Here is a 24,518-nt window from a genome sequence, read left to right as displayed (position 1 = left end):
TTCTTTACATTTCTCCTCTTTTCTGCTTGCATTCTGTCAGCTTGGTGAACTATCCAATACATGGAGAAAAAAAAAAAGAAATTTTCCATTCAGTGGCCAGGCTATGTTCTGAATTATACTCAGCTAATATACTAAGTGCCTTCCATTAAGGCATTACATTTAATTAATGGATTTGGCCTTATGATAGTAAGAAATCTATCATTCCCATTTGATAGATGAGGAGATGAAGGCCTCCTTTTAGATACAGTGCAAGCACTGAACAGGGGAGGTTATAGAAACTTGCCCGTTTTTACTTTAGAAACCCCCTTCACAGATAACAGCAAAGACTTGGTGCTAACACCACCTCCGCCACCCTCCCGGAGGGCGGCAACCCTTACGTCTCCCAGCACGAACATATGATGCCCACATACATTTCATACTCTACTGTATCAGAAAGTTGCTTCACTAAGTTTACAAGTTCAGAAAAGGCCTCATGTTTGCTTATTATATGTAACCTGAGCATGGGAAGTCGAACATGGATGCTATGCTCCTAGCAGCTTCCGTTTCCTCGAACCCAGCTTCTGCTCTCGGTCTTTGCTCCCGTCAGCGTCCAAAGCCGCTCACTACGTGATCTTTGCTCGCTTTGCTCTCTACACCTGCGTGGACTCCAGCATAGGAAATGTGTTAGATGCTTGTGAGATGCACTTTCAAACTAAACCAGACATACTGATTCCTGACTTCACGCTGAAATTTGTTTCTCAGGTTTGCAAGCTACTGCCAATGCAGATAAACATCTTATAGCAAGAGGGAGAAGAAATCTCTGCCAGACTGATTAAAAAACATAACGTGCTAAGAGATAATACATGTCACTGTGATGGTGAAAAGCACGAAGGTGGAAGAGTCCATCATCTTGGAGAGCTATTTCCAGGCCTCCCCTGCACCAACTGCAAACTAGACAGAGCACTGGGCAGAAGCTCAGCAACCAAAGCGTCTTACTGCTCGTGGTGGGCTGCTGGCTGTCCTTTCCAGCTGGCTCTCCCTTGCCAGCCAACGGCTCTAACCTCCTCACTCCCATCTAGAAAACGAGGATAAATAATAATGACCTCCCCTGTAAAGCACTTTTAATTCTGCAATTGAAGATACCATACAGCACTAGAGAGGATGACGCTTTAATTTATTTGTTTAAGCATTGAGGGCTCCTCTGTCTGGAAGAGCATTAGTAGGGAATGACTACATCAGTGCAAGACCCAAACAAGTGTATGAACAAGCACGCACCTTTTCACTGATGCCAGTTAGGAAGCATCCACCATGGGCCGGATCCAGCAAACAGTAAAGCATCTTCTCCAGCTTCTGCTTCAACTAACAGTAGTAAAAGAGGTCTGCAGAACTTCAGTGAGAAATGAACTCCTATCACACTATTATGCTTTACTACAAGTATGATATTTCCCAGGGAGGACCACCATGACACAGCTACCCTTCATTCAGTGATTCATCACCAGCATGTAGCCAAAAGGCTGTGAAGTTGGATTCAAAATCCCTGCTTAGGTACCTAGGTGACAAGTTCCGAGTATTCCCTCAGCTCTCAAAAAAATGAGGAGTTATCAGCAAATCTGACAACCAGTTTGTTAATTTAGTTACTTAACAGAAAGCATCGAGTTCCTAAAGTTGGCTGTCATCTGGTTTAGATATACCAACACTTAAGAGATCTCCCCCCTTCTCACTCGCATCATTTTCAGAATGTGACTGTTCCTTGCTCAAGAGCCACAGCGTCTCTTTATGATGCCCATTAAAAATGACAATGTACAATGCTATGAATATGTTTTAATTAGGAAGGGGGACGCTAATAACTTTGCTGGGCTTTCTGAAGATCCAAACAACTGTTCTCATTTCACAGCTCACTGACTCTTTAGATGCAACAGAAAGTCCTGGAAATAAAACAGCAATACTTATTAGACAAGCTCTGCCTCACAGCCATTAGATTTTCCTTACGTTTCAATACAAAAACAACCCTTTGGATGATCAGCTTAGAAGAATGAAATGAACACTTCTGAAACGTTAACGCACTTTTTTTTTTTTTTTTTTTTTAACTCCTAAACTGCTCCTCACATTAGAGCAAAAGGTGGCTCTCATGGTTCACAAGCTCTAGAACGTCACCCATGCTTGACGTTGTTTTTATAACCCAGCTAGGACTTCCAACCAAAACTACCCAGTATCTATGACCACCTCCCATATAACAGGTCACCTGATAAAAACACAAAACAAGTTTCATTCATGCGATGTCCCAGCAAGAAACCATTAGGTAGCACACGCGGTTGAACCAGGCTCTCCTGAGCTTCCTCCACACCTCAGAATCGCCGCAAGGTCAGACCAGTCTCTCCGGGGGTTTAAGAGTCCCGTAAATCAAAACGCGCCCCTGTGATGACAAGGCCCCATCAGAAACAGAAAGGAGATGGAACAAATCATTCCACAATTTCTCCCGCACTTCACTGCCAATTAAATTTTACCTTTTCCTTCCTCGAGGGAATACATTAGCCAGTACTGCTGCTGCAGTCAGTTTAGAGCTGATGAGCGTGACTTTTATTTACATATGAGAAAGGTGCAGTTTATACATCACGTATAATAGAAGGGACAAATAATTGTTGAATTAACACAGTGTGGTAAGCTTTCATTCCTCAAATGCCACTGATTAAACTATAGCCTTTACTGTTTTAGACCTTATCTGAGATGCCTGTGAATGGCCCAACCTCCCAGAGAACCCAGTCTAATTAGGCTACATGCTACAAATGCTGTTCCGACATGAAAACGCCAAAAATAGTTGGAGATATTCAGCGACATGAAGGATCAAGTCTTGCAAACCTTTTTCCAGAAGAGTTTTCTTTGCTACCATGCTTTAGTCAAACACAGGGAGCGCACAAAGGACAAGAATCTGAATACTCACTTCAGAAGCAATGCAGGAAAAAAATAGAAAAAAAATTTGCATCAGAAGTGATTTTCCCTACCACTTCCATAATGCATACAGTCCCTTCACATATCTTTATTTACAATACATGCTGCAATCCTTGTATGCTAATGTATGCACAATTTCCCTTCTTTCACTGCCGTAAACTCATACATTATGAGTACCCACACTTTCTTCCGCTAGCACTTAAAACATTTAAGCATATCACCACAGAGAAAAATAATTCCTCAGTAATATTTTATTTCTCCTCATCTGATAACTCCTTGCAGTTCTGGAGCCCATTATTTCTAAATGTAGATGCTTCACTAGTTTACAGTCCCAGAAGTTTATTCAAGTCGAAGCCCTGTTTTCAGAAAGAATCACAGAAAATTATCCCTCAAATTTCTTTGGGTTTTTTTTTTAGCCTGAGCCAAAGGTTTTAATACATTGGAATAAAATGAGAAAGAATCAAGAGAAACTTGGTCAGATTTGAAAATTGGTATTTGAGGTTCAGGAAAGCCCACCCATGACATTGCTTTTCTTCCCTTTGCGCTTCCAAATTCTAGTCAGGGCTCAAATACAACCCACCAAGCAAAGCCTGGAAAGTACCCTGCAAAATGGTGGTTGGAAACCCGTATTTCCAAAAGACCCTTGGATCAGCAGCGTCAGAACAGATTTCAATGGCTGCTGTACCCCGAGAGCAATTAAGGAGAGCAGGCAGCAGACAGCCTGAGTCGGAAACTCTGGAATTTCACAGTCAGCAGGGGTTACTGTGTTTTCAACTCTTACTCCATAATCACACAATCCAAAAAAAAAAAAATCATTCCTAATATATTCCTCCTTTAAGGCATGACTTCTGCTTGAACCAGAGCATACATCTTTGAAATACCCAGTCTTGTTTTCTAAATAGCAAGTGATGAGGGAAAACTCCACCAGACTGGTGAAGGTTTTAGCTGGGAATAACTTTTGTTCATAGGGCAATTTTTCCAACTTCAAGTTTCATTCCTAAGATTTTGCTACATCACTTCTCAAATTTTAAAAAGCGATTACAATCATAAATCTTTCCGATCTAGATGACAGGAACAGGCTTCATCTTACTTAAAGTTAAGTGTCTAACAGACAGTTACCTAAATCCAAGCTAGCTGTGTGTGCTCTCTTCTGCATCAATAATAATAGAAAAGGGACTTTCAGAGGAGATTCATCTGTTATCTTCAGACAGCATGTACTTTCTGAACATGCCAACTGCTAATCTTTCACTCCAAAGAAAGCCTGGAAGATCAGCGTAAGCTGAGACAGGTAATTATTAGGTATCTAAAGCAGGGTGGAAAGGATCCTACCCTTGTTTTCAATGAGCAGAACATTCTTAAGGCTTTTGCTGGATAAACTCATGTCAGTTCCTTTAGTTTCCCGATAAAAGAGTTTCCCTTTCTTTCTCTCTCTCTAAAAAAGTCTTTTAGCTCCTCTCTGAACCTCCCCACTAGGAGTCATCTGTTCACAGGTCCCAGAATCACATTCTTTTCTATTCACAGGAACACACTGGACAGTATATGCACCTCGAGCATGATGAATTCTCTGCTCTCATCTATAAAGCTCTGATGTACACAGCCACATTCCCATTACCCGTTTGTTCTAAATTCACCAAAACTAGTGGAAACAAAGCAATTACATGGCCATTAGTGGCTTAGGTATTAAATTCAAGCGTTTCTATGAGCAATTGCTCAGATCTTGAAAAGAAAAACACCTTCCACTCTTGCCAAAGAGTTTTCCCTGACTGTCTCCCCAGCTGAAAGTTGAGGAATACTAGAAAAGTTCAGAGAGGAAGCAAGGCTCACTATTGCTCATACTAGTTATTTCGCACAATGAAAATTTCATTATGTCAGTTTGTTGCTTCCCTTTGGAGTAAAGCATCCAGTTTTCAGACCATTGGCACAAGAGCATCACACAACTTACTCTTCTGCAAGAAAGCCAACAGCATTGGGCATCCTGTACTGCTACAAGGCATCTACCAGTAATACCCAGTATTTCACACACAGCTTAGTTGTCACCTATACTTATGATTTACATACCACAGTGCTCTGGATTATTGTTACCAGGGGAGGATGAAGTTAGGAGGAGAAGGCTCCTTTACTTCTAGATATAAACCATGTCTCCACTGCAGGAGCCAAAGGGAGCCAAAGGTATTATTTGAGCTCATTTTAGATGAGCTGTCTTGGATACCGACGCTAGTTTAGCCACAGCAGCACAAAATTTTTTATGCAGTTAAACTTCACAGCTGTGCTTTGCAGCTGTGTTGCACTGACACTGTTGCAGCTACACTACACTGGAAACCGCCCTCCTGTGCTGCCAAAGTGCCCGGGCAGAGGTGCCCGGCGAGGGAGACGCGCGCACAGCGCCGCGCTTTCCAGCCACATCCCTCCACCAGCGCTGCCCGCTCTCCTCGCTCTGCCAATTGCCAGCGCTTCCAGGAAGCAAACTGGATCCTGGGGAGCAGGAGTGATCTGACAGCGTGAGCTCTTCTGGTCCTACAGGAACACAGCAGCAAAGTCCTGAAGCTCCCCAAGGACCTGTGCTCATTCCACTCCAGCCTCAAGTCACCCAGCTTCACATCAAGGTGCTAAGTAGGGCTTATAAAAAGGAAAAAAAATACATACATATCTGTATATAGCTATATATGTATATTCATGCACATATAAGCATGCACACATTCATATAATGTATTTTTTAATCACGAAATCCCTTATTTTCCTTTCCTGTCCTCTGCTCAATGTTTCCCAATCTGTTCTGCCACATCTTCTTCAGCGTACTCCACTAGTCACATCCTCTCTCCAGTTTGCCCAGTGCCGCATCCCTTTGACCTGATTCCCTGCAGGACACGTCTTTTTTGCAGCACCTCCATCATCTTTATCCATGATTGAAGGGGGTTAAAGGAGAGGAAAAATAGGTATAGAGCACAGTGTTGGAACTTAGTTAAAAATAATCAGGAGAGAAAAAAAAACCTTCTATCACTGATACAGTCACTTCCTTGAAGCTTAGCCAGAAGGGTTAACACCTTTTTAAGGTGAAGCTGTGCCTGAGGAGTAGGGCAGCAACTTATGGCAAACCCACTGGGATATGAGATATGTGGTAAAGGGACCCTAGTGCGCAAAAAAAACCCAAACAAACAAACACCCCCACACACAAACACACAGACTAAAACCATAACTACAGATGAAGGGACTGTTAGTCTTAGAACTGCGGCTTCCTGGTTTTCAGCAATTAATCTCAAAAAGGACAGACTCTTTCATACCTTACCATTTATGGTTACAGAAAACTTCATAGTAGGAGAACTAAGTTAGGAGTTCAGCCAGAGCAAAGCAAATCCAGAGAAGCAGAGGAAAGAGAAAAACAAGACAAAACACTTTGAGCTCTGAGCTCCACTACTTTATCTTTGACAGAAAGATTTTAGCCCCAAGTCAGCCATGTAACAGAAGTTCCTTCATCAGCAAAGTCTCTGAGAAAGCAGTTTTGCCTCAGAAACAGTAAGTACCATCCTAAGCAAATGTTTTTCCTTGGGAGCATGCGACGGCTTTGGTTTGGGGGAAGTACTGTCTTTCTAGAAGCAACAGTCTTTCTAAACCCGCAGCACTAGGCTGGAAACCCAGAGAGCTCTCTTGCTACGGAAAAGAAGTTGAGTCGTTCTCATCTCTGTAGCTGGTAAATTGGGGTGCAGTCTGGCAACTCCGCATAATTAAGCACACATTAGGGCAATATTTTTACAAACAACAATCTGGGGAATTTGCAGCCCTCAAAGCAGCAGTGCTTTTATTGAGGCTAAAGGCAAACATGCCTGTACCTTCCAGAGCTCTGCAGCCGCAGGTGTTCAGTGATCCTGGGGGCTGCGCTCGGCCGTCTCCAGTTACACTTGCATGGGATCCAGGCGCTTCAACTCTTTCAGGCGCCTCTGAAACCCACTCTGATGGGTTAATTGCACACTACACTGAACCCAAATGCAGCGCTCTAGAAATACTTCAGAAATACTAAGTAATTTTTTTTGTTTTTAGTAAGAAAAAACAGGTTTAAAAGCTAACTTAGAAGTACTCAACTGCATAGGTTTTAAACAACAAAGAAAAGCTAATTTCTTTAGTCCACACTCTAGTGTCACATTCTTTATTAATGTAAATTGATACAGTATGTTTCATAAAATAAATGTAATTGTGTCACATTATGTAATAAAAAAACAGGCAGCAGAAGAAAAATGGGGAAGGATGGGACTGAAACAGGAAAAGCAGCCAAACTGTGTTAAAACAACATGAGAGAAGTAAGCAAATGTGCGTGATCAGACTAATTCACTAAGAGACTCTAGCGAATATGTGAATTGTGCGGCTCTGCCGCAGTGGAGTAACCAGTAGCAAACACGCATTTATGGGTCTCAAATGTCCAGTTGCCCCCTGGCTCCCATACGCCGCGTCTGGCCACTAAAGCGGCAACGAACACGGTGCTCTTCTCCCACACCCAGCAGAAACGGTGACTCGTACGGGGCCTGCACTAGGGCGTTTCAGGAAGAATAAAATCAGGTGATTAGTAAGCTGACACTGGATATGAGAAAGCGAATAACTGTTTTGTATTTGGTGTTTTGCGTCTGTATTCAGAGGCAGTAGAGGCCTAAGGGCCCAGGCCTTTTTAACGTCTCCTCACCCCTTTAGCGATGCGGACAACTTGCACCCTCTCCTTGGCATGGCGCAGCATTAGCACTCGGTGCTCATCTGAAAGTAATAGATTAGCGTTCACTGGAAATTCACCATACGGTACAGGATAAACCAGCTCAGAAAATGACTAGCCTACTGTTGATATCTATTCCTAACTTAAATTTGACAGGGTTAGCCTGGGCTTAGCACCCTTTCTTCTGCTTGAGGGAGAAGGAGATGCATACACGAGTGCTACCAACACCCTGCGTGCTCCTGCACCCTGGGGTGGCCAGAGACAGCTCCCCTGTGCACTAGCAGAGGTCACAGCGCTAGAGGCTCCTCGAGAGATGGTGGGGGCAGGCAGAAACTTCCCACCGAGTATAAGACATCTCCTAATGAAAACAAGTCCTCTCTTCCAAGCCACAGCAGATGGCAACCCGAGGATTATCACCAGCAGCTGTCAATGCAGTGATTATACATTGAAATTGCATGGCTAATGTACTGTATAATTTAACTAGATTGAGGAAAAAGATTAGGAAGAGGGGACATTAGGAAAATATAAGCTCCAAATCTTTTCATAATAATTATGGAGGCACCCTGCAATCTTCAGTGCAAAAGATACATTTAGATCTGCTCTTGAAGCAGGACTGAAATCCACAGTACTCACTTTAACATCTTCACATTCAAACACATTCTAAGACTTCCTGGGCCAATTGATTCCTCTGCAATGTCTCATTTTTCAAAAATTGTTTCCTCTGACAAAATCATTAAATGAGCTCTTTCAACATTCCTCCTAACATACATTCATGGGTCTAGAAACAGAAAAGGAGAATTTATAATCTGATAAAATTAACCTTTCGAAGACTGTGGGGAAATTACATTCCATATAAACACATTTTTCTATATGCACATAGCATTCAGGTGTCTCAAAGCGGAAAATGCAGGGCTTTCAGCATAAGAACATAACATAAGAACATAAGAATATCTACATATGGAAGGAAGTTAAAAAATACATATAGTGGTTTACTTCACCAACTTCTTTCCCATATTACATTCCCTGGGTTTCCTCTGATGTAATTCTGCATAAGGATTGATTAGTGTTACAGATTTTGCTGGTCTTCTCACTCACTTTAAAAGCATCAAAAATGCCTCAGGAAGCGTGCGTTTCAGTTTTAGGGACCACATTTACAGCTAATCTGGTGCAGCAACACACCAGTGATGTGAGCATCTCTGATTTACCCTGCCTGCAGACCTAGCCGGTTATTTTTTGTGTTTATAGAAGCACTCCGTTGGATATTTTTAGACCAGTCTTTCTTGTTAACATGCCCTGCATAATTCATGTGTCCTTATTCACTCTGGAGCGGAGCAGACATCTGATGAACTAGGGGAACAGGGAGAAACAGGAGCAGCCAACAGTCCATCCAGGGTCAGGCAGCCTGTTGGGCATCAGCATGGGACACAACGCTGGCTGTACTTTTGGGAAAACCACTCGACCACCCTCCGCTCCAGTTTTCACACGGGAATGATTACGTTTCTTACGGAGGTAGTCTGGCAGTTTAAGATGATCAGGTAGGACGAGCTGGCTGGTACCTCTGCTGCATGTGCGGATGACCTCCAAGCAGACTGAGGGGGCAACTACAAATCTTATCAATTCTTTGATTAACGGTCCCACAGTTCTTGGTTTTCCATATAATGAGATATTTCTCAGCATAACTGGGACAGCTATGGAAGCATTGCAGTTCTGCTAGAGTACAGAGATAAGCAGCACCAGAGCACTGGGAGAAGTGTCCCTGAGTCATGCTGGCAGCACTGACGCACGCTTTTTCATTTTCCCAGACCACTGATTGCAGATGAACTATTATTGCTCTATGTAAGAATTTCTTGAAAACAAAGCAAGGTCTCAACTGTCCATCATTAGATCCCCACTGCATTATGAGGGACTAACTCAACTACCATATGGTCCCTGGACCCATGCTCCAGGGCAGAGAATATTCTCTATTAATTTATTCCATTTCCCCCCTCTGACCAAGCCACACAAGAGCTAAAGAGTCGAATACTGCAGAGACAGTTCAATATCGATTAGACTTCAAATGTTGTGTTGTGCAGTGTTCCAGTATTTTCAGTACTTTGGAATTCTTTGTTTCCTGAAAATGCTGTTTCCATTTCTTCCATACAGAATAAAAGAAAGGACAGAAGTTTCCACGTAACAGTAATTGTTAACACTTACTCCCATGCAGTGTTTCCTCAGGGCGAGTGTGCAACCATGCACAACTGTACACAAGCATGCACGCACACAGTGATCACACTAACCGGGCTGGCTGCCAGATGTTCTATTTATAGCCCCACGACCAAGGAAAACACAATGCAGACTTATTTAAGGGCATTAGCTCACATGGCTGCATGGAGTTTCTGCACAAAACTCAAATACCACTAAACAGGTAGGCCTCATGATATGGCAACCGCCAGCTGAAAATGCCTCCTGCAGCATCAGTGAATTATGCATGACAGAGAAACAATTCCCCTCAAACTGCCGCAAGCAAAATTCACAGTGCAGCTTGAAGTTTTATTTAAAGTGGAATTGAATGCGGAACTGGACAAAATTCACTGCTCCAACAACAGTAACTCCTCCTATTCCTAGGGAGGCCTCAAAACATCTTTTCTTTTTTGACATTATATTTGCAGTTCTCCCATCTACTTTAAATATGTATTTCAACGGAAATGTCTGTAACTAGCCCCTAGGTGTGCTAAACTGAAGGTTTTTTCTTTTGGCCATTTAACACAGAGCAAGGCACTTGCACCATTGAAAAACTGAGAATTAATGGGAGAAGAAAGCAATGTTCAAATTACACCCACATTCTTTCCTTCCAGAGTTTTTTTTTTTTTTTTTTTTTTTTAAAAGGTGTCTTTTTTCACCAAAGGCTTTCTCTAACAAGTTTGGGGGGGGGGGGGGTGTGGAAGTAATATTTTGCAGCTTTACCAGTCCAGGACAGCTTGAGAAGGCCTGCTCATTTTTAACTAGAAGAACACATTTGCCAACTTAGGCATGTGCTTATCTCACACTGTATCTAAACGTAAAAGTCTCAGTATTTGCTCAGGCGCTTGATGGACAGGTGGATTTGGAAGAGTACCATGCAGTACCGAAAGCCAGGCAGTAAGAATAAACACTAAGTAGTTGCACACACCTGAAGCTGAAATCCTGAAAATGCACCCGATTATGGCACTAAGCTGCACCCCATCGTCTTGCACGTGAAAACAGGACTGAAACTTGCTGTGGTGCGTATGCAATATATTTTCCCTTTATCCTCCTACTCTTTCCTTTCTTCTCCCCAAAAAGCCTCATTCATGTGCCTCAGTGGCTTGCACCACATTTCATTAAAGCAGTGCTTAGGTGCAGCTGCCGGGGGAGCACAGGCACTGCTGACAGGTTGAACTTTCAGTGGTTGGTCTGCATCTCATTTCTCCAGAAAACCTGTACATCAATCATACTGATTTAACGGCATATGGATTCCTGGTAATTATTTTCAGATTCTCTTTGTCACAGCTTTAAAGCAATTAACTTTGGTGTCAGCAAGAGCATCATTTAAACCCCCACATAGCAGGGGGAGGTGGCAGGAGCTCCGGAGCTCGGATTCAGCCAGTGCCGCCCGCTGTTACAGCGACGGCTTCCCTAGCACCTTATACTCTCCCACTAGCGCCAGCGCCAGTCGGGATCAAATGCTAGTGGTGAAAAACAGCACACTACTGCAGTGTTTTCTGACCCTGTTCAGCTGGGTTTAGTGGCATCATACTTCTCATGTCAAGAAAATGCAGCTTTTCTCCACTACTTGGTCGTACAACAAGTTTGAGCATCCCAGAATGGGCAAGGCCAAACAACGAACATTGAGAATTCAGAACCGGGCAGCTAATTAAGTTTTAAATTACTGCAGCTCTTTTGTATAATACCACCACATTTCAGACTAATCCAGACGAGAATACATAGTATAACATGGACTCTACTGTGGGAGGATTTTCCCCTCTTGCAGCCTCTACCAATACCCAGCACATCTCTTACCTCAGACAACCAGTAATACGAAAAAGACAAAAATAGAAAAAATAGACCAAACCGTAGTGTATGGCAAGTATCAGGAAGTAAAAACAGGTTTCCAAGAGGGGGGGAAAAAAATCAATAGCATTTAAGTTGTGGTTTGTTCAGAAATGGGATTGTTCCTCAATGGGATACATAATATTCCAGAAGCTTGTCATATTTTCCCTGTTTTTTTCTTCCTGTTTTAATCCAGAATCAGAGATTTCAGTTTTCATGACTCTAAAACATGCTGGGAAAAAAGCTAGTGACTGCGCAGAAGAGAGGGGAGACGAGAGCCCTGTGCCTGGGACTAGGAATGGTTGCATGCTCCATGATGATATACTTCTTTATTGGGATCACAATTGTGCCATCCTACACTAGAAGGTAATGACAGTCATTTCTTTATAAATACAAAGCTGTTTCTTTTTGCTGTCAGCATAGAATATGATTATGGAATAGTGCCAAAAGATGTTAGATATGCTGTGCAATACCTAAATGGTATGTTCTTGAAGACCAATCAAAGACTAATAATGAAAAGCTAAACCTCCTATGAAAGTGCAAAGGCAAAGAATAGTTTTTCAGTCTTAGGGGTTTCGGGGTTTTTTTGTTTTTTTTAATAAAGTATGAAAGACTTCAGCAACAGAACTCATGGTATTCATGGCAAGCCTGCAATCAACCCTCATGAGACACTAGGACCTTCAGCAGCCCAGTCCACTGCAGCAAACTGCAGAACACACTGAATGCTGAAAGAGCTAGTGCTACCCACATTTCACATCATTTTGCCAGTTCCCCCTCCACACACAAAATCAGTCTGCAAAGAAACGAAGTGTCATGAAACCAAGCATGCCCTGGCATTTCAGTTCAGACTCCAGCAGCTCATCCTTTTCAGGCTTGGAGATTTTCTTCTCGATAGGGAAGGCAAGTACACACACTTCATTCTTCTGGCTAAGAGCACCTTTAAGCTCAAAAACAGCAGGCTTATACTTTGACATGTATAAATGTTATCTTTTATATCACAAAAATTTGAGCAGCCAGTCTCCAGCCTCATGATAGCCACGAAGTTCCTAACTGACAGTATCATTGTTAGGAAAGTTCAGTAACATTTAAAAAAGCTTTTGAAAGCATTGCTCTAGGATCTGGAAACCATTATTCTTAAAACAGAGAATATTTTCCATCCTCCTGATTACATTACAAAAGACATCGGCATGTGAAGAGATTTGTTTAAGACTGGGAGCGCCCTTGACTATTTCTCTGCTTTTTATGCCATCAAAATGTATGCTGTAAGCAAAAGCATACTATGATATCAGTAACAGAAAAAGTCTTCAAAGCAGCAATGCACGAACTTTTGCCAGCCAAAATTCTGCTTTTATTTGTGCAAATGGTCCTTTTAATAGAGAGGAGAAAAAAACATGGTAACTATAGAATTTGAAATTTACTGAACAGAATTAGCCAAAATGTTTGAGACATCAAAAGCTGTACTGTGCTCAGCCAGATTTCAGAAAAATGAGGCCAGGTTTTACCCGTGTACTGAACTTCCAAGTATTTGCTACCAAACATTAAAACCTATAGTCATTTTCCTTCCACGAATAACATTTGAAACAGAGTACCTGTGAGGTTAGAACCTAGTTTTCCAAGGACAAAATGCACAACAGACAACAAATAAAATCCGTAAATCCTCTCCTGCACTGCTTGCTTACAGCAGCCCTTCTCCGGGCACAGCTGCCTATTTGGAGTGGGCAGAAGCCCCCACACCAGCACCGAGCGGCCGCAAACCCTTTCCACACTCCCACTCACAACTGGCACATGCAGATGGATCTCCAGCATGTGACCCCTAACAAATGCTGCCAAAGCACTTAAAAGCAATATTTTGTTTTGTTATTGCAGTGTTTGGACAACAGAGACTGTGTGCAAGGTGCTCAAAGCCACCATCAAGGAAAAAGTCCACTGCTTGCAAAGTGAGGACTCGGAGGATGAGACTGTCTTTCATTACCCTTGTCTGCAGGTGTGGGTTAATCTGACAGCCTCAGGACAAGAGGTTATGTTGTATCAGACTGAAGACACACTGGAAAGAAATCCGAAGGTACTTGTAATATAAACTCAACAAATCAATCTCTGCTGGTATCTAACATCTTTGATTCCACAGGAGGGAATAAGAGGGGGAGGCATGTCTGTTTTTAAACTAGGTATTAGAGTAAGAGTAGAAGGAGCTGCTAATCTTTTACACGTTAATGTCTGTGTTTAAACCAAGGCAGTTTTAAATTTTTCAAAAATAAAACATTTTTGGAACTTACTTTAAACATTACATCAAACATTAAGGTGATACTTGTGAAGCAGTTATACAAACTAAATGTTTATAAACATTCAAATATACATAAGTCTCTACAAGTTGAAGTACAATACTGAGAAATCACTTGTAATCTGTGGTTTGCTCAGTAGCTTGTTGAATTACCACAGGAGACCTGAAGTTAAATACTGTCCTAAGCAGGGGCACAAATCCCCAATTCACTCCAATTCTGGAAGTGTGTGATGTGAAGCAGGAAATAAAACAGGGAGAGAGAAGAGATGAAGGTTCCTTTGGGGACATGACACATTTCAGACAGAAAGGAGAAACAAACCAGCAATTTTGGAAGATCATCACCCAGAAGACTGGTTCGTCCTTGGTTTGGTCTGCAACTGTTTCTAGCCAGCATGGCAGCAGAAACCAGGATTCATGGAGATGAAGGCAGTGGTGCCAAAGGCAGAGGCACTCGGTATCGCAATACTGGTCCCTTGGTCCGTTATTTTGGGAATCTCTTCCCAGAAGGAGTGGGCAAGTGCCCCCGAGTGCAGAAGGGCTGCTGGTCCCGAACAGTATGTGCTGTGCTTGCTTGGCATTGGGAAGTATGGGAGGACTGGCGAAGAGGAGAGTGGAGCATCACTCTTCCACTGCTGCCAGTGTTTCCGCTTGGGAATGAGCGCAGAGTTAAACATTGTATAAGCCTGCTCCCTCGCATCTCCAAGTGAGGGAGCATTCCTGTAGGAACACCGTCCACATGAAGGTCAGGTCCAGCTCTGTTCCTAATGTACCAAGAGTTTCAGCCAAGCACTCTAGCGGGAGCACGAAGTGATATTTAGATCTTGGATGCCCAAGACTGAAGCACTTCCAGAATGCAAGCATGTGTGCTGGTTTGTATTAGCAGTGCTCATCCTCTTAAAAATATGCTTATGTAAATCAGAGCTTCACACACTACAATTCTGATAACATAAAACAGCAGAAATCACCCACTGTAAATTCAAACAAGAGTCCTGTTTACGGCAAGGTGAAGTGGCAGCTAGTGGATGAAAAATGATTTCACTTCCCTTCCCACCTACTGTTTGCACTACCTTGACTGCAAGTCTTCGGGTCAGGAACCTTCCCCTTTTTGCCTCGGCCAGTTTCCAGCTTGATTAAAACATTGAGGCATTATTATATATGTGAAATAATAGTGTAGAAAAAAAAACTGATGAGTTTCTTCAAAGTCTTATTAGTAGTTAGTATTTCCACTGAGGACTAATTAATTTTGCATCATTACTACAGGCCACAAAAGCAACTGCTTTGTTAAGAGGACAGGGAGGAAGCTTGCAACTGTTGTGTCTTCCTCATTTTCCTACCCATTATGACCAGAGGTACACAGTGATGTGACTTAGTATCCAACACACTCCTGCTATTCCTAAGTTGCTTACTTCAGCAACCTTCAGCATGGTTCAATATTTACAGTGAACAGCCTGGCTAAGCATCAACCTTGAAAGCATGATCAACAGAAGCAGCCCTTCCTCTGCTGCCGGTGGTCATCTTCTGGATAGCCTAGCTGTGAGTTTCTGCATGACCAATACATTTCTACCATGTTAGTGCCTAGAAATTAGAGCTTGGTAGTGTAATAAAGGCACGGTCCCAAAGTCTACAGTTTAGTTTTGAGCACATAATATGTTTTATTAGTTTCCAATGACATTACATCAATGTGCAAGTCTACAAAACTGGGGCACAGACACATTGACAGGCAGCAGAGGAACATGGCAAGTGGTTACAGATGCAGGACAAACAAGAGTCTCCAGAGATGCTATCCAAACCATGAAAGTCTTTGTCAGTACCAGCATGTTAGTTTTACTCAATCTTACTTCACTATAAATCCTGCATTAGAGTATCTGCTCTAACGAATCATCTTCATTTTTTATTCTAGTGCTCCTATGTCCCAGGGAACTCTGAGAACCCTAAAGAAGTGAAGACGCGAATAGAAACAATTGCAAGCAATTTCAAAAGGTATCAGACCTTCCCATGCTACTACGACCCAGGAGGAACACAGACGAATGTCATTTTAAGCAGACTTTACCCCCCCAAAGGCCTCCTCTTTGCTTTCCTCTGGCCTACACTCTTGTTCACTGGTGGATGTCTGATTATCGTCCTGGTAAAAATCAGTCAGTATGTTTCTGTTCTTTCTGCTTGGCAACACAAAATAAATATCTAGTATAGAGAGTTGCAAGATTAAATGCCTTTGTTCTGTGTGTCGTCATTGATATTTTTGACTTTTAAATATACCAGACAGCAGTCCAAGGGTAGGCATTCTAGAAAAACTGAATGACACCTCCCAGTTTATCTACTGCGGCTGGCAATGCATTAGACAAGGACAAAATACAAAGCTGAAGTTCCAAGGTTTGCATGAAAATACCTCAGAAGAACGCAGACTGTGGTAGCATCCATTATTTCCTTGGGCTTTTGGGGTACAGTTATTTTACAGGAACCAGAACTACAATTAATTCTTACTACTAAATTCTTACTCCATGTTTTAGACAGGGTCCTAGTTTTCCATCCAGTTGAGACCAGTTGGTCTCCTGGTCCAGTTACTAGTGTATATAACATTTGTACACATCATTACTGCTACAGTATGTATTCATGGCATACTCCTGTAGGCTGCCTTGCATTGGTCCAAACAAATATTTGGTATCATGGATCTCTCTTTCTGGGGAAAATAAAAAACAAGCCTTAGAAATTTTAAATTCACAACACCTAAAACTGTGTACAATAAATATGTGCACAAAGTATAGAATATAGTAAAGAAGCTTTTACAGGCATTGAGCTTTTACATTCAGCTCAAATCTCAAAATCTTTGTTTTACTTTGAAACAGGGAAGGGTGTACCATTCAAGGAATGCTACCCTCCTGCAATTTTCATATATTAAAAAAACTGCTAAGCAAAGGAAACAAGATATAAGGAGTATGATTAAAGATTAAAGAGTAAAAACACTATGTACCTTACCAAGTACAGCAATCTCATGTAACCACAGAAGCTGGCACATTAACACAAAGATTTTTCATGTTATGGAAGTGTGTGTTTGTAGCACCAAGACTCCTAGGAATACTCTGCGGCATGCATGGATAGGTTTGCTGTTCTCTGAAAATGACTTGCAGTCTCTCAGCCAATTTCCAGACTGCTACCAGACACAGGAGGAACATAAGACTTCTCCTGTACGCTGTATTTGACTGGGACCTGGGACACAACGAACACGAGCCTTTTCATCACACAGCTGATGAACCAGTCAGTTGCTATCATTCACAGGAAAGTTTCAGAGGGCGGATACAAACGTAAATGCAAACTGTAGCTGGAAAAAAATTGCCCTAACCAACATGGTACAACTCCCTGGTGTTACTGTGAAGAGGCATGCAGAAACAGAGCCCAGGACGTGTATTTGTCAACACTGTTAATGGAATGGTGTCAGATTCTGCTGGCAGAAATAGCATACGTGCTTTTCACCATGATCAGCAATTCAAAATTAGAGCAGGATACTACAAAATAGTAATTATTAACATCAGCAATTCTCATTCAACCTGGGAGAACATGGAGGGTCATCGATATGGAGGGAAATCTCCGGGGGGAAGTGACCTGCTATTCTGGTTTAAATTCAGGCAATGCAATGAGGCTGTAAAGAGTAGAATATAGGTGGAGAGGTATTTCCACAAAGAGGAAAGTATTTGTATCTTTGTACAACACTTCAGTGAAACGCCTTCCGAAGTGGGGTGGGTGGGTGTGATTCTGATCTTATATATTTGCACGCACACGTGTGAGTGTGCGCATGTGTTTATGTGTAGGCACCACAGAAATCTGTTACTTTTCAGTAACACTTTAACCAGAACTGTAGGAAAATACCCAACACTGTATACATGGGCAATGAGGAAGTCACAGATGTTTTCTTCCTTTGCTCAATGATTCTTTCACTGTCTATTAAAGCAGAAACTAAGTATTGTATCAGCATGGCAGGTTACTGGATTAGTCTTGAACTTCAGCAAACATCTTCCTTGTCCTTGTCCATCTGCAAAAGTCGTAATTCACTAGTGAACTTGCAATAATTCTCCCTATGCTTCCCGCAACAGCGCACAAAGGAGCTAGATGGCCTTTTAAAGTGTTATTAGCGGATCATACTGTCAGTTCTGCAATAAATCTGATAAATAAAATTCTATTTTGATGAGATTTAGCAAAATAATTCCTATTAGAAGTGCTTCCAAGCAAGCAGTGACCATTGCCTGGTCTGCAAGGCAGCTGTCCCGGCTCCATTCCCACACCCTTGACGTGGGCTAGCTAACCTCCTCGGACTGCTTTACTCTCCCCAACCTCCTCCAAATGGAGGATTTAGCTTACAGTGGAAACTTAGTGTACATCTGAACCATCAGTGTTCCTCCTCCTTTAGTTTTTTCCTAAATGCTTCTGTATTGCAAAGTAACACCTATGAAAACATTAGGAATAACAGACTGAAAATTTGCCAAGTGTTACCTAGCAAGCCATCAACGACTGACCAAACAAATTAAAGGGAGAGCAAAGCGACACCAAGGGCATTTTTACTGTGTGGATGATTAAACTTACTTTGTTGTTTTAGCATTCTGTATTGTCACTAAAACTATAAGACTCAAATATTTAAGTTACCCTAAGTATTAGGGCAAAACAAGAGCATCTGTCAAGGTGTTCGTTATAGGAATATTTTGCTGGACTAATTTTACCAGAATCCAACCTCATCAGCCAAATTAACAGATTTTTCCTCATATTCTATGCGGCACCCCACGCAACACCCTCTTTGAGAAAAACAATTTATGACAAACTTAGAACATTTAAATCCACAAAAATAAATCAAATGAGAAAAGAAAGTAACTCAAAAGTTTGCCTTATTATTACAGCCCATGCAGGAGTCTAATCCTTTTCTCTCAGATCTTTTGAATAAAAATGCTATAGACTGCTTTTTGATCCTGCTTGTAAACAGTGCAAAACGCTTCTTATACAAAGAATGAAAATACCTTTTTGTAGGAGAATGGTGTGTTTTTAATCGAGTGGCAGTTTCTGCTAATAACTCCTGCCTCGGTTCCACAAAAGGTCTTCATTTGCTATCCTGACGGCCTGCGCACAAGTTTGCGGGGAGGTTGTTTAGCAGGACTCAGTCCCCACTTCCTCGCTTCTAACCCGCACACCGAGGACGAGCGTCGACTTTTCAGCCTCGGATCAACGGACACTACTTTGCACCGCTGTTTTGGTGACTGCCATCAGGAAAAGATTCTATCTTTAATATTGAAATACAAACAGTTTGGAAGACAGGCCTGTTGACTATTAACAGACTGTCTATACAGACCATCTGCATTTGCCTTTGTGGTTCAGGGTCCAAAATTTTTTGTGCATGTGATAAACTCCGGGTTTGCAGAATGGAGGCACATCTCTCTGAATGTTATCCCAAGCCACTACCAAATGGTTGCCGCTCTGAGGCTGCGAGGTGATCCAACAGCTGTCTTGCAAGTGACTGCTGCTCACTAACAGAGTTCCAATTCAAAGATGGAAATAAAAGCTTAGTAAGGATTTAGAATTACTAACACACATTACTAACACAGACTGATCTTAGATTGTAAAACCCACTCTTCACCAAAGACCTACCTAAACAGAATAGTAACATACAGCTCTGTGCACAGACCTTCAGCCCTTGAGGGTTCACACTGTTTCAATAGTCTACCACGTACTGTCAAGCACAGAAGTATATGGCCTCAATCTGCTCATTCCCCAAATTCAGGATATTTTAAAAGATGCCTGTAAATATTGCATCTAAACTAATTTATAGCTTAGCCTTACAAACTTGTAGACCTGCAGATATTCTGCAGAAGAACTAATGTGCTTGAAGGCTTGTCCAGTTTTTCCAGCTATACCTTAATAGATTAGGGTTAACAAGGTTGTCTCTATCCCTTCGTCCATCCTATTAACAGACAGACCTAAGTTTGCTCCACCTGCACACTAGGCCAACAGAGTATCAGCTCCAAAGGCTTCACTTCAGTAAACCCTACTGAGAGGGCAGCTAACAAAACTACTCAGATATCAGATCAGACCTGGTGTTCAGGTAGAGCAAGCAGAGACCAGTCAGCAGCACACCCTCACTCACGTGCATCAGTGGCATCAACAGCTACAAGTGGTTCATAGAAAGCCATGGGTGAAGGAGGATTCACGCATGTACTCTACTTCATGGTCTCCTTCACCGCAGCAGTAAAGTCTTTCCAGAATGCAGATACACTAGCGTGGGCCATTTGGGTTTTTTGTTTCCCTAGGTTTGCAGCCTCAGAAAAACATATTTCTCAGCTTTATGCAAGAACGTACCACTACTTCGTAAGAGAACATTTCTATTTAAAATTCTCTACAAAGAACAGAAGTGAAGAATAAAATATGGAAAGAGATAGCACAAACACCTGGCCCATATGGGTTCAGGTTGAGACTTCACAGTTCAGTGCCTTAGCCCATTCTGCTACCCATTTACGTGACCTCTGAATGTTCACTGCTCCCAGCCTTGACGATCTGCAAGAGGCAGCCAGATAATCAGCCCACAGCACAAACAAGATGGAGGAGGAGCAAGGAAGGGGATTTTACCCATGGTAACAATACTGAGCAAAGACATTTATAGTTTTCAATATAGATCATAACTTTCTGATTTAAAATAACCCGAAAAGGCTTCCACATAGAATTGGTTATAGACAGATTTGTTGAGCAATAACATGTTTATAATCACAAAGCAATCACACAGGTAAAAATAAAATAGCCAAACTTGATTAGAGCTACCGGAAACAGAAGAGTGCTTAATCTTTATGTGCATCACACTTGTCTTAGCAGCCTGCTTGATACTGTTCTGCCCGACCGTACGGAAGAAAGATAAAAAGAAGCCATTAGAAGAAAAAAAAGTGAGGAAAAAATAATGGCAGACATAAGATGCCTCCAGAGAAATATGTGGGGATGACTGATCAGGAAGCGACTACCAAACTGGTTCCAGTCAAATGCACGCAGCTCACTGTCTCAAGGCGGAGTGGATGATCGAGGTATATACTACACCATTAAAACTCCTGCCAGAAGAAGAGAAGCGTCAGTGCAAATAGCCAGAGATTAAATTCATACTTAAAGTCTGATTACACAGTAGCCGCAAAAGTGACTTTGCTAGAAGAGAGGCTTAGACCACATAACAGTGCTGGGGTTGACTGGAACATGGGAGAGAACTCCTGAAGAATGGAATAGGATTTAGACCTTCATGAATACTTTAGTAGTGCAGACCCTTTTCTCTGCTTTTTATATGTGTACATGAATAATATTGTTTTGCTGAAACTATTAGAAGTCCTATTTTCAAGTGCTGGGCACAGACTTGGGAATAATTTTTCTTGCAGATATCAAATAAGGCAGGACATGGCAATTCCACTGTTGGCAAAGAGAGGGAAGCAAACAAAAGCTCCAGCACTCTTCTTGAGGGAACTGGCATTTCTCCCAGAGGGCAAAAAAAGATATTGCAAAAGGTTTTAAAATGAAGCTCATCCCATAACTGACAGGTATTTTTCTGGATGAAATAGATTCGACATTCATCTGCTTTTAATAAGATTACCTATCTGCAACTTGGAAGAAGTAGCAACCGTGGCAGCCATAGGGAACCTACAGGAGGGACACCGGTCTAGTAAGAAGCCATCTGAAAGTCTTCCAGCCTGCTTTTAATCTACATAAAGTTGTCAAAGGTAGCCAAAAGGCATCTGCTATTATTTAAGTATCCTGCCAACTGCTTCTATTTGAACTTCCCAATCCCCAAAGCAGCAACAGGGCAACTACCACAGAGGAGACTGATCCCCAAGGTTACTCATTGCATAAACCCACTGCACATGGCAATGACATGTCTCCCAGTGTACCTGCTACTCTGTTCTTGGGAATGTTTTTTGTTTTTGTTTTAAATAAGGACATAATAAGGATATTTTTAATAAGGATTTTTTTTAAAGAAGCTTTTTTTTAAATAAAGATAAGGATTTCTCCCCTAAAGTATTTGTAAACAATAAAAATACTAAGAATGCATGCAGGGTTTTTTTTTTTTTTTGCTGTTTAGTTGTCCTGGAACGAGATTTTATTGTGCTGCTGTAAAACTTAAGTGCCAGCTTTGATGAATATAGGTTATACTGGGGAGCCACAATATTACATGTTTTTCTCTTTGTTGAGCCCCATTCCCCCACACCCTCAAGAGCACTAACAGAAAGAAATGAAAAAGAGAAAGCAGGTAAAGAGAGGTGGCTGTACTCAGCTTTGGATAAAATAGTCAATGCAATACAGATTAAAGAAAGCAGCTGTTTATTATTATGCTCTACTTGAATAATAAAAAACTTACTCAGTTTAAGATGATTTAAAAAAAAATCAGTTGAAGGACCGACAAGCTGTTCTTTCCAAGTTTCCTAAAAATACCCATGTCTCTTTAATAAACACAAGTAACATCATTATAGCCTGCACTTCCTCCACTAGAAGTGCCATAGGACAACTGGGCAGAAATTAAGCTGCCTTGGGGCAAAACCACTCCCAGTGCCATACCCAAATCAGAAACAGGTATAGTTCCTTTTTTTTTTTGATCACATACCTCCATCTCTAATAAATCCAAAGATCTGACATTAGAATCTCTCTCCTACAAAAGCAAATACATTCTTTTCCAAAGAAGCATTACTTTCATTGCCTTTTGCAGGAACCAGAACATTAAGGACATTTTCCACTTCTTACCCCTCACCATTGCAGACAGATTTTCAGAAAGGCTCAAAACGCTGAACAATAATTTATTCCGCGTTCAGCACCAAGAGCAAGCTGAAGCAGAGCACCTGAACAGACTTCAGCTTTGGCAAAAAGAAAACAGAAGTAAATATTACAGTTTCTGGCAAATAAAAAAAAGTTGCTTGCAAACCTCCATCTATTCAATAAATTAATCACACCACACTTAGACTGCTTAGTCCAATCAAACTCAAGGCCATTCTTATATAGTCTCTTTGAACAGTTAGTCTTGAACTAATCATTTCATTCACGAGCTTTAGAAGTCTTACAAGACTGTACAATGCACTAGAGGGACGGCTGAGGAAAAAGCTCAAAGATAAAGGTCGGATTGGGGGTGGGTGGGAGGAAGGACTTCCGATGCATCTGCTGGTTTATGCTTTGCTAAAGCGCTGCGTAGTTTCTCTGGCGGAACATCTCAGTGCTGGACATGCCCATTTGTAAAATAGTAATAAACTTGACTTTTTTGGAGACTAATCTTGCTAATCATATAGACCCCTAAATCAACAGGGCCGCCTGCCTCAGAAGCTGGGAACTATAAGACCAGACTTGCAGCCTAGCTTATGGAAAGTAATGAACCCCTCTTGGCTCATGAAATGGTTCCACTGGGCAGATGCCTCCACTTAATTATTCTTGTGCTATGCTGATAGACAGAAAGAAGAGTGATTTGGCAGGCCTAGACATTGAATTACCCTCCAAATTGTACAAAGCACTACTTAAAAAAAAAATTAATCTTACAAACCAGAATAATCTTAAGCACATGATTATTGCAGCCTATGAAATACACAACTAGGACAAAAAACATAATGTAAAATACAGAAGCAAATAAATTACCCAGTCCCTCTAGAGTTGTGGCACTGCAGTTTTTGCCCTTATTGCACTTTTTTTTTAAGAATATAGTGAACTCGTTAAACAGAGGTCCCCTTACACTGTTTGTGACCAAAAGGTTTACACTGCCTTTAAACAGTTTGATTTCTTTGCTGTGATCCTGAAGCCGGTGACAGGAGTAGAGGAAACAAAACACTTGTATCCATATCCGTGGATGCCTGGAATACCAGGGATTTACAAAACCTCGCGTCTCCGGGTCCAAGCCTGCCTTGCTGGGCCCCGCAGGAGCTCGAATCCAGGTGAATCACTGACAGCCGGATCACAGCGGCAGCTGGTAAAGATCCCTCCTTCTCCAGCCTCTGAGCTATTTCCACCTATTGCACAAAACTTATTTTCTTGGACTTGACACTAAAGAGATACTTGATCTTTAAAGGAATAACTATATGATTTGTTGTTTAAGCTTTCCACGTATGTTCATTTATCAGCCACAAACGGATTGGAACAACTGGATCGAAACTTGTATGGGAAAATCTGTATCAAGGAACTCATTCAAAACACTGCTGCGGCAGCTGTGTAAAGATGCACATTAAAAAAGGCTTTAAAACAGCTGTATTACAAAAGCTGCCTCGTTTCTTGCCACCCAGGGAGGCGAGGGGGAAGGACGGACCAAGCACACCGACTGCGGCAGCGACTGCTGGGCGCTCGGAGTAATTTTGCTGCCTGAAATCTGTTTGGAGAGAAACGCAGAACACTACCTGAAGGAAGAAACATTTCTTTTAAAGGCTGTGAAAAGCTGAGCAGCCTCATGGATTTTGGTCTCATTTCCAAAGGAACACGAGTAAATGTGCTTCCGCGCAGTGAAGCTGTTCAAGCTGCAGCACCGAGGCTGCGGAGCCGTTGCACGTCTCCTGGTGCTTGTGCAGACGCTGCCGAAGGCGAGCGGCAGCCCCGGCCGCAGCACACCGAAACGCCCGA

General features: G+C 41.9%; 1 protein-coding gene across 5 annotated transcripts; it reads left to right on the top strand.

Annotated features, from left to right (window-relative positions):
* The first annotated feature begins 6,249 nt into the window (after nt 1–6,249).
* KCNMB1 (potassium calcium-activated channel subfamily M regulatory beta subunit 1) lies at nt 6,250–16,147 on the top strand. 5 transcript variants are annotated; one of them, XM_067304950.1, is made up of 5 exons: nt 6,250–6,435; nt 10,677–10,854; nt 11,859–12,028; nt 13,529–13,724; nt 15,841–16,147. In XM_067304950.1, the coding sequence occupies exons 3-5, from the start codon at nt 11,892–11,894 to the stop codon at nt 16,123–16,125; spliced, it is 618 nt and encodes a 205-aa protein (XP_067161051.1). In that variant the 5' UTR covers nt 6,250–6,435; nt 10,677–10,854; nt 11,859–11,891; the 3' UTR covers nt 16,126–16,147. The 5 variants fall into 5 exon arrangements, with proteins under 5 accessions (XP_067161051.1, XP_067161050.1, XP_067161049.1 ...); XM_067304949.1 differs by having other exon boundaries at nt 10,666–10,854; XM_067304948.1 differs by having other exon boundaries at nt 10,660–10,854.
* Nucleotides 16,148–24,518: the final 8,371 nt, after the last annotated feature.

Source organism: Apteryx mantelli, chromosome 14 (genome assembly GCF_036417845.1).
Source record: "Apteryx mantelli isolate bAptMan1 chromosome 14, bAptMan1.hap1, whole genome shotgun sequence".
Taxonomy (NCBI): Eukaryota; Metazoa; Chordata; class Aves; order Apterygiformes; family Apterygidae; genus Apteryx; species Apteryx mantelli.
The sequence above is the reverse complement of the archived record's forward strand: the minus strand, read 5'-3'. Positions and strand labels throughout refer to the sequence as shown.

Bases quoted from the DNA above. Each gene is read 5' to 3' on its own strand.
- KCNMB1 (XM_067304950.1), top strand. From the start codon at position 11,892: ATGCTGGGAAAAAAGCTAGTGACTGCGCAGAAGAGAGGGGAGACGAGA. The intron at 12,029-13,528 runs GTAATGACAGTC...TTGTTATTGCAG, and splicing joins GTGCCATCCTACACTAGAAG to TGTTTGGACAACAGAGACTG. The intron at 13,725-15,840 runs GTACTTGTAATA...TTTTTATTCTAG, and splicing joins CACTGGAAAGAAATCCGAAG to TGCTCCTATGTCCCAGGGAA.